At 44.4% G+C, this 13,111-nt stretch overlaps 1 protein-coding gene across 5 annotated transcripts in view; it reads left to right on the top strand.

The window, feature by feature from the left end:
- Positions 1-13,111, top strand: part of LOC127426517 (transcription factor MafG-like) — a 58,996-nt gene that overhangs the window by 33,721 nt on the left and 12,164 nt on the right. The window contains exon 1 of one of the 5 annotated variants that reach the window (XM_051673379.1): positions 7,225-7,243. The exons of 3 other annotated variants lie outside the window; for them this stretch is intronic. In XM_051673379.1, coding sequence (XP_051529339.1) covers positions 7,240-7,243 — 4 coding nt within the window. In that variant the 5' untranslated portion in view covers positions 7,225-7,239. Of the gene's footprint in view, positions 1-7,224; positions 7,244-7,287; positions 7,936-13,111 lie in introns of those variants that run through there. One more of the 5 variants, XM_051673380.1, reaches the window with a different exon arrangement.

Here is a 13,111-nt window from a genome sequence, read left to right as displayed (position 1 = left end):
TGAGGGAAATATATTATGCAAAAATACCAAATAAGTAAATACAGAAGCACTCTCGTTGTGGAATAAGTGGAGCTAGAGCTGCCGCTCCGCTGAAGCAAAACTCAAGCGTCGAGCTTCTTTAAAGGAAACACGCCGGCGTTACATCTTTAATGCAGTTATATTTAATGAATTACATATTTAATGCAGTTATATTGAATGCGTTACATCTTTAATGCACTTGTATTAAACGCATTACATCTTTAATGCACTTATATTTAATGCGTTACATCTTTATTGCAGTTATATTTAATGTGTTACATCTTTAATGCAGTTACATTTACATTTATGCATTTGGCAGACGCTTTTATCCAAAGCGACTTACAGTGCCCTTATTACAGGGACAACCCCCCTGGAGCAACCTGGAGTAAAGTGCCTTGCTCAAGGACACAATGGTGGTGGCTGTGGGGATTGAACCAACAACCTTTTGCTTACCAGTTCAGTGCTTTAGTCCACTATGCCACCACCACTCCTTAGTTCCCTATCTGTCACTCACTCGATGTTGTGTCGATGTAGTGACACTAGGGGTCACGCTTGGGAGCCCGAGACACCTCTGGACTTTGATAAAAGGCCAATGAAAATTGGCGAGTGGTATTTGCATGCCACTTCCCCGGACATACGTGTATAAAAGGAGCTGGTATGCAACCACTCATTCAGATTTTCTCTTCGGAGCCGAACGGTCATGCTCATTGAGCTGAATTCTACTGTTCATTCACCTCTGCTGGATCTGACGGCACATTTCAGTGGCTTCTCCCTCCTCTGCACTGGTACACTGCAGAGAACGCCCCAGGGCGCTTCGGCAGAAAACAAAGAGAGTATATTTTCTGAAAGAGCCTTTTCCTCTAAAAGAGTATATTTCTCTAAAAGAGCGGCACACGGAACGTCTTTTTAAAGACACGTCTTTTTAAAGATGCCTTTCCGATTGTGTGTTATTCCTGGTTGCGGTCGTTATCTCTCAACTTCGGATGGTCATGATCGCTGTCTTTCGTGTCTGGGTGCGACCCACATGGAGGCAGCATTTGTGGATGGTTCATGTTCTCATTGCGAGAACATGACCATGGCAATGTTGCGTGGCTCCCCGCCTCGGTCCTTCTACCTACGGGTATGAGGCCAGTGCAGCTAGCACTGGGGGCGATTTGGGGACCCCAGTGGGATCGCCTCTGCCGGGTATCCCCCGCGGACCTCACGGCGAGACTGGCTTCTTGTTCGGAGCCCGCGAAGATGATGAGCTCTCGAGCACAGCATCGGAGAGCGGGCTTGTCCAGTCTGACGCAGAAGCCTCAGCTGGGCTCCCCCACTCGGGGACGATTGCCCAGTCACAGGCTGATGCCAAAATGAGGGACGTGCTGTCCCGGGCGGCCGCGAGCGTCGGGTTAGAGTGGAACCCTCCGCTCTCCCCTGAACCCTTGCGGCTTGATGATTGGTTCCTGGGCTCACGGCGCTGCTCAAATCAGCTGTGCCCCGCTCCAGTGCCTTTCTTCCCGGAAGTGCACGAGGAGCTGACGAAATCGTGGGAGGCACCTTTTACTGTCTGGCCCCGATTCCGCAGTTCCCCCGCTCTCACTACCCTCGATGACGGGGAGGCCAGGGGCTATACGGCGATTCCCCTGGTGGATAAGGCGCTTGCGGTGCATCTATACCCGCAGAGCGCCGCCACCTGGCGTGGACGCCCTAAGCTCCCGTCCAAGCCCTGTAGGCTCACGTCGTCCCTGACGGTTAAAGCCTACAGTGCTGCTGGACAAGCCGCCTCTGCCCTGCACGCCATGGCTCTCCTTCAGGTCCACCAAGCCAAGGCATTGAAAGAACTGCACGAGGGTAGTTCCACCCCAGATTTGATGCAGGAACTGCGCTCGGCGACCGACCTCGCTCTCCGTGGCGGTGAAGCAGCAGACGGAGGCTATCCGGCACATCCTGCCCCGGCATGGCTCAAGATCCCGCACCCCATCTGCTCGTCGCCAAGGGCGTCCCCCTGCGGTGACTGCACCGGCTCTGCCACAGCCCACCCCTTCGGCCCGGCACTGGCGTGGATCCCACCACAGGAAGCAGACGCCACCCGTCTCACAGTCAGCACCAAAGAACCCACCGAGGTCGTCAAAGCGCCCCTGAGACGGGCAACCCGAGGACGAAGGAACCCACTCACCTGGAGCTGGTATGAAGACCACTCCATCCCCCGGTGGAGGGCCAGGTGGAAAATCTTTTGTTGACTCTTTGATTGATTTCGCCGCATGCCCAAGTGGCTGCGGTACCCAACAGTTCAGCAAAAGAGCGGTTTCCTCCCTGGGTCACATACCCAGTGTGCACAGTCGTCATCACGACCACCGTCCACGGGTTTTTTCTCGCGTGGTCATCGCACTGGTCAGTCACCGTCTTTTCAGCCCTTGGACCGACCTCTCATTTCTACGGGCAGGTGTTCCTCTAGAACTGGTCTCCAGGCACGTCGTGGTCACGACAGACGCTTCCAAAACGGGCTGAGGCGCTGTTTGCAACGGGCACGCAGCTGCCGGCCTGTGGACGGGCCCGCGACTGCATTGGCACATCAACTGCTTCGAGTTGTTGGCAATTCTGTTGGCCTGCGGAGGTTTCGGCCGTTGATCCAGGGCAAGCACGTGTTAGTTCGGACAGACAACACGGCAACGGTAGCATATGTCAACCACCAAGGCGGTCTGCGCTCTCATTGTATGTCACAACTCGCCCGCCGTCTCCTCCTCTGGAGTCAGCAGCACTTCAAGTCGCTGCGGGCCACTCACATCCCGGGCAACTTCAACACTACAGTGGACGCGCTGTCACGGCAGGTTACCCTCAGGGGAGAGTGGAGACTCCACCATCAGGTGGTCCAGCTGATTTGGAGTTGATTCGGACGGGCACAGGTGGACCTGTTCGCCTCACAAGAATCCTCCCACTGCCCGTTCTGGTACGCCCTCACCGAGGCTCCCCTTGGCATAGACGCGCTGGCACACAGCTGGCCCCCTGGCCTGCACAAATTTGCATTTCCCCCAGTGAGTCTACTTGCACAGACCCTGTGCAAGGTCAGGGAGGACGAGGAGCAGGTCATCCTGGTAGCACCCTACTGGCCCACCCAGACGTGGTTCTCGGACCTCACGCTCCTTGCGACCCCCCCCCGGCGAATTCCCCTGAGGAAGGACCTTCTTTTTCAGGGACGGGGCACCCTCTGGCACCTACGTCCAGACCTCTGGAATCTCCATGTCTGGCCCCTGGACGGGACGCGGAAGACCTAAGCAGTCTACCACCTGCGGTGTTAGACACGATCACTCAGGCTAGGGCCCCCTCTACGAGGTGCTTGTATGCCTTTAAGTGGTGTCTGTTTACTAAGTGGTGTTCTTCCCAATGGGAAGACCCCCAGAGATGTGCAGTCAGATCAGTGCTTTCCTTGCTGCAGGAGAGGTTGGAAGGGAGGCTGTCCCCTTCCACCGTGAAGGTGTACGTTGCCACCATAGCAGCACACCACAACACAGTCGACGGTAAGTCCTTAGGGAAGCACGACCTGATCATCAGGTTCCTAAGAGGCGCCAGGAGGCTGAAACCCTCCAGACCGCGCCTCATTCCCTCATGGGACCTCTCTGTAACACTTCAGGGTCTACAGAGAGCCCCCTTTGAGCCTTTGCAGTCAGCCGAGCTTAAGGCACTCTCCTTGAAGACTGCCCTCCTGAATGCGCTCACTTCCATCAAGAGGGTAGGAGACCTGCAAGCATTCTCTGTCAGCGAAATGTGCCTGGAGTTCGGTCCGGGTTACTCTCATGTGATCCTGAGACCCCGACTGGGCTATGTGCGCAAGGTTCCCACCACCCCTTTTAGGGACCAGGTGGTGAACCTGCAAGTGCTGCCCCAGGAGGAGGCAGACCCAGCCCTGTTGTTGCTGTGTCCGGTGCGTGCTTTACGCATCTATTTGGATCGCACGCAGAGCTTTAGGATCTCTGAGCAGCTCTTTGTCTGCTTTGGTGCACAGTGGAAAGGAAGTGCCGTCTCCAAGCAGAGGATCGTCCATTGGCTCATTGACGCCATAACTTTGGCATATCACGCCCAGGACATGCCGCCCCCAGTAGGGCTATGAACCCATTCTACCAGGGGTGTAGCGGCTTCCTGGGCCCTGGCCAGGGGTGCCTCTCTAACAGACATTTGCAGAGCAGCAGGCTGGGCAACACCCAATGCCTTTGCAAGGTTCTGCAACCTCCGGGTGGAACCGGTTTCGTCCCAGGTAGTGGCATGCAATACAAGCAGATAAGCCCGGGATAGCCGGCCGGGTGTATCGCTTGCACATAGCGCCTTCCACCTCCTTTTGAGCTGAAGACGTGCGCCATTAATTCCCAGTAGTGTTCACAAACTTTGTTCCCTGGTTGACTTCCTCTGAGCCCTGTGGCAGTCGAGTTTTCGGAGAGACTCGCTGCTGGCCCAGTACACGTGCTAACTAAGAGTCCTGTTCTGGGGGTAGGTGCTCTGCATGTGGTGGTTCCCTGTAAGGCTAACCCCATGCAATATATATCTTCCGCTAATTTGTTTCCCTGTTGGCAAACTGCGTCTTCCTTGGGCAGAGCCCCTCTGCCCCAGTCTCCATGTTTGTAGTAACTCCTCCCCCATTGGGTAGGATCTGCCTTGAAGACTCTCCACATGGTCGGAAAGACCATGTGACGTATTTTGCTACTTAAATATCCCCCCCTTTCTTTGGACGAGGTGTGGTCTCTGCGGTGTCCTCCCCTTGGGAGGGACACCCCCCGACTAGACCTGGCGGCCCAGTTGGATAATCCCCCTTCTTTTTTAGGGAGTGGAAAAAGAGAAGGGGAAAAGAGGCCACAACTGGCTTAGCCTGTCTCTATCTTTTGGGTAGTCGACTTGTCCCCAAAGGGCCGTTCGACACTCATAACTATGTTGGGGGAGGTTACGTGTCGACCTGGTGTGCTGGCTATGAGGCACACAGTAGTCTGCCCACCACACACCGCCAGTTCACGTAACACAGTTCAGCCAGTTGTGGCGTTTTGTATAGGGACCCCTAGCATCACTACATCGACACAACGTAGAGTGAGTGACAGATAGGGAACGTCATGGTTACTTGTGTAACCTCCGTTCCCTGATGGAGGGAATGAGACGTTGTGTCCCTCCTGCCACAACGCTGAACTACACGCTGAAATGGTTGGACCTTGTCTCGGCTCCTCAGCATAAAACCTGAATGAGTGGTTGCATACCAGCTCCTTTTATACCCGTATGTCCGGGGGAGTGGCATGCAAATACCACTCGCCAATTTTCATTGGCCTTTTATCAAAGACCAGAGGTGTCTCGGGCTCCCAGGAGTGACCCCTAGTGTCACTACATCGACACAACGTCTCGTTCCCTCCATCAGGGAACGGAGGTTACACAAGTAACCATGACGTTATATTTAATGCGTTACATCTTTAATGCAGTTATATTTAATGCGTTATAGCTTTATTAAAGTTCAAATAATACGGAAGCAGATCATGTAAATAACTACAAACTCAGAAACGGTCATTTCTCTGTGTGGTCAGCACCTCTTCTATGAGTTGTGTGAATGTCCCGATCTAAGGGGGAGAGATTGAAACTGCACCGGCTGATGCACACTCTGTCATGGGACGCTCATCTCTTGAGCGCACACGCTTAATGCAGCTAGATTATAACGTAATGGCTCACGAATTATTGAATCAGAATATGTGTCACTGCATTTCTTATCGTGAAGAACATTGTCAATATGCAGCTTTATTAATAAGAGAGAGTTTGTTTTGTTGTGAGTTAAAGATGGATTGAAGTGAACAGAAAGGTGAGAGGGGGTAGTCTTCGCCCCATTATACACCGCAACAAAATACATTTTTTATTTGTTTTTGTTTTGGCTTGTTTTCCAATATAAATATCTAAAACTCCTTTAAAACAACATACATTTACTTTAGCAGCTATACTGCAGGAGAAAAAAATGTTATCTGAGAATGTTGAATATAATATTAAAAATACAAATATTTTAAAATATATAAAAATCCTTTAAAAAAGATGCATTGACCTGAGAAGCAGCATATCAGATATTTAGACTTGCTTTTAGAGAATAGATCTTGAATATAAGTGTATTTTGTCTTTACTGCACTCGCAGAAGTATAACCAAGTGAAAAAATACACTTATATATAAAATACACTTATATTTAAGATACATTCTCTTAAAGTCTAAATATCTTATATGTTGCTTCTCAAGTAAATGTATCTTGTTTTAAGGATTTTTAGACAATTTTAAATGGAAAACTAGACAAAACACTTGATAACAATAGGATTATTTGCAGTGAATTTTAAAAAAAACATTTTTTACCAAACTAAGCTTAATAAAAAAGTGTTTTTTTCCTTTAAGTCATTGAATGTCATGTAGAGGTATTTTTAAAAGATGATTTTGTCCTCTTTATTGTTAGTAAGCACATTTAATACAAAGTTGCCTCCACTTCTGAGACCGTCAATCCGTGCATCTTATCACGTGACTCGTTGTGCATGACACCGCGGAGACTCGCAGCATGTGGAGACTCATGCTACTCTCCACGATCCACGCACAACTTACCACACGCCCCATTGAGAGCGAGAACCACTAATCACGACCACGAGGAGGTTACCCCATGTGACTCTACCCTCCCTAGCAACCGGGCCAATTTGGTTACTTAGGAGACCTGGCTGGAGTCACTGAGCACACCCTAGATTCGAACTCGCGACTCCAGGGGTGATAGTCAGCGTCAGTAATCACTGAGATTCCCAGGCCCCCTCTTCCATTGACTTTTAATAAAATCCTTCATAAAAGAGTTGTGCGACATGAACCAAACCAACCAGCTCTGAGGTGAATCACAACATCACAAACTTTGTTTTGAGGCAAAAAAGTATTTGAAAATCAGACACAAAGACAATGATACAGGACTGTGTACTTAACATCACAAACTACAATCCCATGAAGCATTGCGAATGATGTCATTGAATAAAAACGATGGGAATATATAAAACTATTGATATTAGGTTGTTTATTATAAGTATAGAACCAATTTTACGTTTATTGCAAATATTCCGATATGAACAAATATATAAGTAGTTTAAGGATGAAGGTGGACCAACTCAATTATGTCATTCACAGTGCATCATGGGAGCGCGCGGTCACTCAGAGGCACATTTCACGGGTTTCGTTGGCTGTGGTTCTCTGATTGGTGGATCTTTCACTGCTGTACCATGGGTAATGTAGCTGTTTACCATGAATTCTGCTATCAAACACGATTTTTAAACAATTAAATTAAAATAACGCAGACGGATGTCTTCAACAGAAGCATTTACCATCGACGAACAACCTCGTAGCTCACGGTAGGTCTGTCTTTAAAGTTTAATAAGTTATCATTAAAAATCAGTTCGTCTTTGGAATAAATTTATGGGATTTTTACCTCCAGAACCAGACTGTGGTCATGACGGAGCAACAGTTTTAAGAGAATCTTGCTGAGTTAGTAAAAGTTAGTTAAACGGTATACAACATGTGGTTTAATGGAACAGACATTTGTAGGAAACTCTAGCGCCCCCTTGAGGACTGACATTTGTTACCGCCACAGTAACGCACGAACGCCTGTTACGTATGTATGAGAACGTGCCAAACATCAGCATCTGCGTTTGTGTACTCGTGTAGAGTGAAGAATGAAGAACGCAGACATGAAGAATGAGAGACATGTAAAGTTAGGTCAAAGACATGCAGCACATGAGCCTTTCTTCAGTAAATGGGTCTCCATCTCTCTGACCTACTTCTGCATGAAGGTCAATGTTAATGATCAGGTCTCCATCGTGTCTGCAGAAGGTTGGCATTAATGTGAGGACTTGGTCACATGACTGACAACACCTGCAGGGAGATTCATGGAACTGTGAATCTCGTAGACAGAAGACTGGGTTGGTGTGTTTTCTTAGAAGTTGTCCACTTTTAGCTCTATTAATCCTGCGTAAACACACTTGTGCAACATGATGGAATCTTGATGAGTTCCTAGTAAGAGTACAAAGAGTTCACACACACACACACACACACACACACACACTTTATCTAGCTTTATACAGAGTTCCCTCACTTTTTTACCAATGAACTTATGTGCCTTTTTTCACGATCTTTTACGTCTTTTGTGACCACTGGATTAAGATTTTTTGAAAAAATGTAATCCAGTCTGATTTGCATTGATTTGTGTGGAACTAATGTTCACAATTGTGTAGCGAAAACCTATATCGGTGCCGATATTTACTTATTGTAACTATCGGTTATTGGCAAAAAAATCTGTGGCTGCCGTTCTACAGTGAGAGCGGCTTGGTTCTACATTTACATTTATGCATTTGACAGTAGGGTTGGGCGATATGGCTTCAAAAATTATACCTCCCTGCTGACGCTATTCAATATATATCTCGATTATTATGTATTTGCTCTGAAATGGCTCAAAAGTGATTTTTTTTTTTTTTAAATCAGAGGAAGCATAATTTCATGCAAACAGCCATTGTAGCCAAGTAGATTCAATATTTTAAATGCATTAAATCAAAATCTATTTAAAAATTATAAAGGCATGTTTGCCTACAGTTTTACATTATTTACCTTCATATATTTTTACTGAATTTTTTTTTTTTTTAAATGAACAAGGTGTGCAAAAACTACTTTTATTTTTTGAAAATTCGGGTGAATATTGCATGATACTAAATTATTACAGTGGGACCCAGTCAAGTTTATTATTATAATACTGAATTATCATTATTATTTTAAGGATTAGATCTGTTTTATTTAAAAGTTATATATTTCTTTCCTATTTACTTCACATGGGGCTTTTATTTTGACACCGAAATTGCAGTGTGTAGTTTATGATGCGCCGCATCTGGTGAAGTGCTGTTGTCCACTCCTTTTCTGTTATACTGTGCCGCTTTTGTAGATTTGTATAATAATTTGTAGCAGATGTTACACACACACACACAAGTTGTCAGAGTTAATGTGTTTTGTGCATTTGTACTCTGGGACGTTTGCTCCTTCACAATGACCTCTACTTACAGATGAATATTAAACAAGTGTTTCTGTGTGTTTGGTGCTATTTACAAACATGTTGCTTCTGTCGATGCAGTCCTGTAAACAGGCTCATATTCACTAAACATTCATTATTGGGTTCCCACACAATACCTTTATCCTTAACAAAATGAATCATGGTTTTACTGCAGTAACATTCGTTTTGTAGTAAAAACCATAATCTAACGATTGTTCGACTATTCGGCAATTATTGCAACGATTAATTATTAGCTCTTAACAGATTATTCAGCTTGTGCCCCGTCTTAAAATGTTGTATTAAATGAGGGGGGCCTGGGTATCTCAGCGAGTATTGACGCTGACTATCACCCCTGGAGTAGCGAGTTTGAATCCAGGGTGTGCTGAGTGACTCCAGCCAGGTCTCCTAAACAGCCAAATTGGGCCGGTTGCTAGGGAGGGTAGAGTCACATGGGGTAACCTCCTCGTGGTCGTGATTAGTGGTTCTCGCTCTCAATGGGGCGTGTGGTAAGTTGTGCGTGGATTGTGGAGAGTAGCATGAGCCTCCACATGCTGTGAGTCTCCGCGGTGTCATGCACAACGAGTCACGTGATAAGATGCACGGATTGACGGTCTCAGAAGCGGAGGCAACTGAGACTTGTCCTCCGCCACCCGGATTGAGGCGAGTAACCGCGCCACCACGAGGACCTACTAAGTAGTGGGAATTGGGCATTCCAAATTGGGGAGAATAGGGGATTTAAAAAAAAAGTAAATGGAAGAAATGAATGGGGAAAATACTTCTGGAACCCAGAGGGCTGAAAAAGTGGGCGGGCAATGTTTCACTCTATAGCGCCCCTTGTGGCAGTGCTGAGAATGTAGCATTATGAAGTCAGGCTACAACAACACATAGCTAGAAGTTTGCGTTTATGTACTTGAGTCTGCGCTGGTTTGACGTCCATTAGCTGTTTGAAGGACTTGCAGCAGAACGTTTTCTAATTGCAGGTTTTCTTGCGTCGTCTGCTGAGTTCAGTTGTTTTGCTCCCCTTCACTCGACCCCAATCCCACTGTCCTCCACTAAGCTTTACAAATGTGTTGAGGAGGCATTTTAGACTGAGAACTGTTCCCAACAACCCCTAGAGCTCGCTCGCCCTCTCTTTCTTTCTCTCTTCTTGTGGCTTTGTTCATCCACTCTTTTTCTCTTTTTTCTATTTCCCAACAAAGTTTTATTGGCATGACCGTTAACCATTAATATTAGATATTGCTGCAGCATTATAGATATTTATATGGGATTGGCATAGCAAATCAATGATTAATAGAGAAATTCTTAGTTTTTCATGGTATATCTAACCATTTGAATGATCATTTGCTAATGATCTGTCAAGCATTACATAATGTTGGTAATTTATCCTTAGGTCAGTTATCAAACCCTGTGTTTTGAATGGTAAAATGTGTGTGGTTTTGTTCAGACTGTTGTTGTGTTCACACAGACAGATGTTACACACACACACACACACAGTTGTCAGAGTTAATGTGTTTTGTGCATTTGTACTCTGGGACGTTTGCTCCTTCACAATGACCTCTACTTACAGATGAATATTAAACAAGTGTTTCTGTGTGTTTGGTGCTATTTACAAACATGTTGCTTCTGTCGATGCAGTCCTGTAAACAGGCTTATATTCACTAAACATTCATTATTGGGTTCCCACACAATACCTTTATCCTTAACAAAATGAATCATGGTTTTACTGCAGTAACATTCATTTTGTAGTAAAACCATAGTAACCACAATTTACCAAGGTTTTACTAGTAACCTTGGTTACTTTTTTGTTTTTTGTCAGAAATCCGATTCTAGGATTTCAATCTTAGGGGGGCTCAGCCCCCAATGACACGGTGTGCACATTTAATGTATTTCACCCTTAAGCATAGATTATTTTTGTTTTATTGTGTTTACATCATTCAAGATATCCAGCTAATATTGATTCAAGATATGTTCATTTTCTATAATAAGCACACTTATAAAGTAAAACAATTATAATAATATCTGAAACTGTTTAAAGAACTGTTTTTTTCCCCCCCATTCATTAACAGAAACATTTTCTTTAAATACTTTATTATGAATGGTTGAAATGGTTTGTTTATTTCACTCTTTGTTTAGATGATCATAGTTTTAAACATGTAATAATTAGTATTTTTATAATGTATTTTCATAGTTTAATATTGAAAGTCTGGGTCTGAAGACTAAAACAGTCAAATCTAGACATAAAAGATATTTAAAAAAATATCAAAATAAATGATGAACACCTGATAAAAAGTTTCCAATTCAGTTTTTAATGAGACCTTCATATAACAGAAAGAACAAATGATGAAAATCAACCCCTGGAACATGAAAGTACCCGAAGGTGAAGAAACACCCAGATATAGTAAATATATTAACAAATAAAACCAAATTACAAACAGTGTGTGTATATATATATATATATATATTAGTAAAATAAAAAAATACAGCTTAATTAAAACTTTTAGGAATTGCAACACAAAGGTTTAAATCGAGTGATCTGACACTTGCTGATTCAAATCAAACACATATACACACAAGTTTATTTTTCTCCAGAACTCAATTAGGCGAATATTCCTCACATGAAGTTACCAAAATAAAAACACGAGGAACAAAATCAAGTGCAGTTTCACTGACTCATCTCATATATGATACTGTGAGTGATACGATCACCTGCACTGGTTCACAATCAATAAATCAATCAATATTTATTTATAGAGCACATTTAAAAACAACCAAGGTTGACCAAAGTGCTGGTCAATATAAAAATAATTACTACAATAGATAAAACAGACAACAAAATAAAATAACAAGTACTATGATCAAATTAAACAGTACACAATGTTTATGGAATATTAAAGGCCAGAGAGAATAAGTGTGTTTTTAGAGCGGATTTGAATGCTGAAATTGAAGGTGATAATCTGATATGAAGAGGTAGGCTGTTCGAAGTTTCGGACCGGTTACCCTAAAAGCGCGATCACCTCTGGATCTAGGCACGATGAGTAAACCAAGATCGCAAGATCTTACAGTTCCAGATGGAGCGTATGGATGAAGCAAATCTGTCAGATATTTAGGGCCCAAATTGTTGAGTGCTTTGTAAACATAATACGATTTTAAAATTGATTCTATACTTGACTGGAGGCCAGTGCAGCGTGATTAAAATTGGTGTGACAGACTCGTACTTATGAGTCCCTGTGAGAAGTCTGGCAGCTGCGTTTTGCACCAGCTGTAAACGGGAAAGAGAAGATTGAGAGACACCGTAATAAAGAGAATTGCAGTAATCTAGACGAGATGTTACAAAGGCGTGAATCACAGTTTGAAAATTACTCTTGGATAAAAAGGGTTTAACCTTAAAAAAAGCATGACTTTACAACAGTACTGATTTGCATATCAAATTTTAGATTATTATCAAATTGGTCACCCAGGTGTCTTGCACAGTGAGTTTTGTATGATGCAAGAGAACCAAGGTCCAGGTCAACAACACAGTTTTCCTTAGTGTTTCCCACAGGATTTGGTGAGACTGTGATGGGTTGACCTTGGTGGGTTCTGGGGGGGGGGGTTACCTAATTTAGCTAACATTAGATTAACGTTAATTATCAATGAGAACTTCTGCAGTAATGTTATCTGTTTGCTGTCATACATTGATAATGATAAAAGTTTGTTTGGACTAGTGCAGTGGATACTGTAACATCAGTTAATGTTACTTACCTGAAACAATGTTGTGTCCTCAAAATGCCTTGGTGTCTCGGATGCAGCTTGGTATGTTTGGTATGTCTAGGTAATTAATGGGAAACACTGCAATAATATTCAAGAACAAACTGTTTAATAATTTTATTGTCATAGAGACTATATTATGACATCAGACTGATGTTGACGGACTTCACAGCACTGAAGGATGCACAGGTGTGTGTTTGTGTTTATTAAGTGTGATATCACTGATGGTTTGTGTTTAGGAATATGCAGAATCACGCTCACTGTATCCCATGATGCCATTGGGCGTCTAGAGAACAATAATGACCCTTCATCAC

This window comes from Myxocyprinus asiaticus, chromosome 35 (genome assembly GCF_019703515.2).
Source record: "Myxocyprinus asiaticus isolate MX2 ecotype Aquarium Trade chromosome 35, UBuf_Myxa_2, whole genome shotgun sequence".
Taxonomy (NCBI): domain Eukaryota; kingdom Metazoa; phylum Chordata; class Actinopteri; order Cypriniformes; family Catostomidae; genus Myxocyprinus; species Myxocyprinus asiaticus.
Note: the sequence above shows the minus strand (reverse complement) of the source record. Positions and strands in the feature narration are given on the sequence as shown.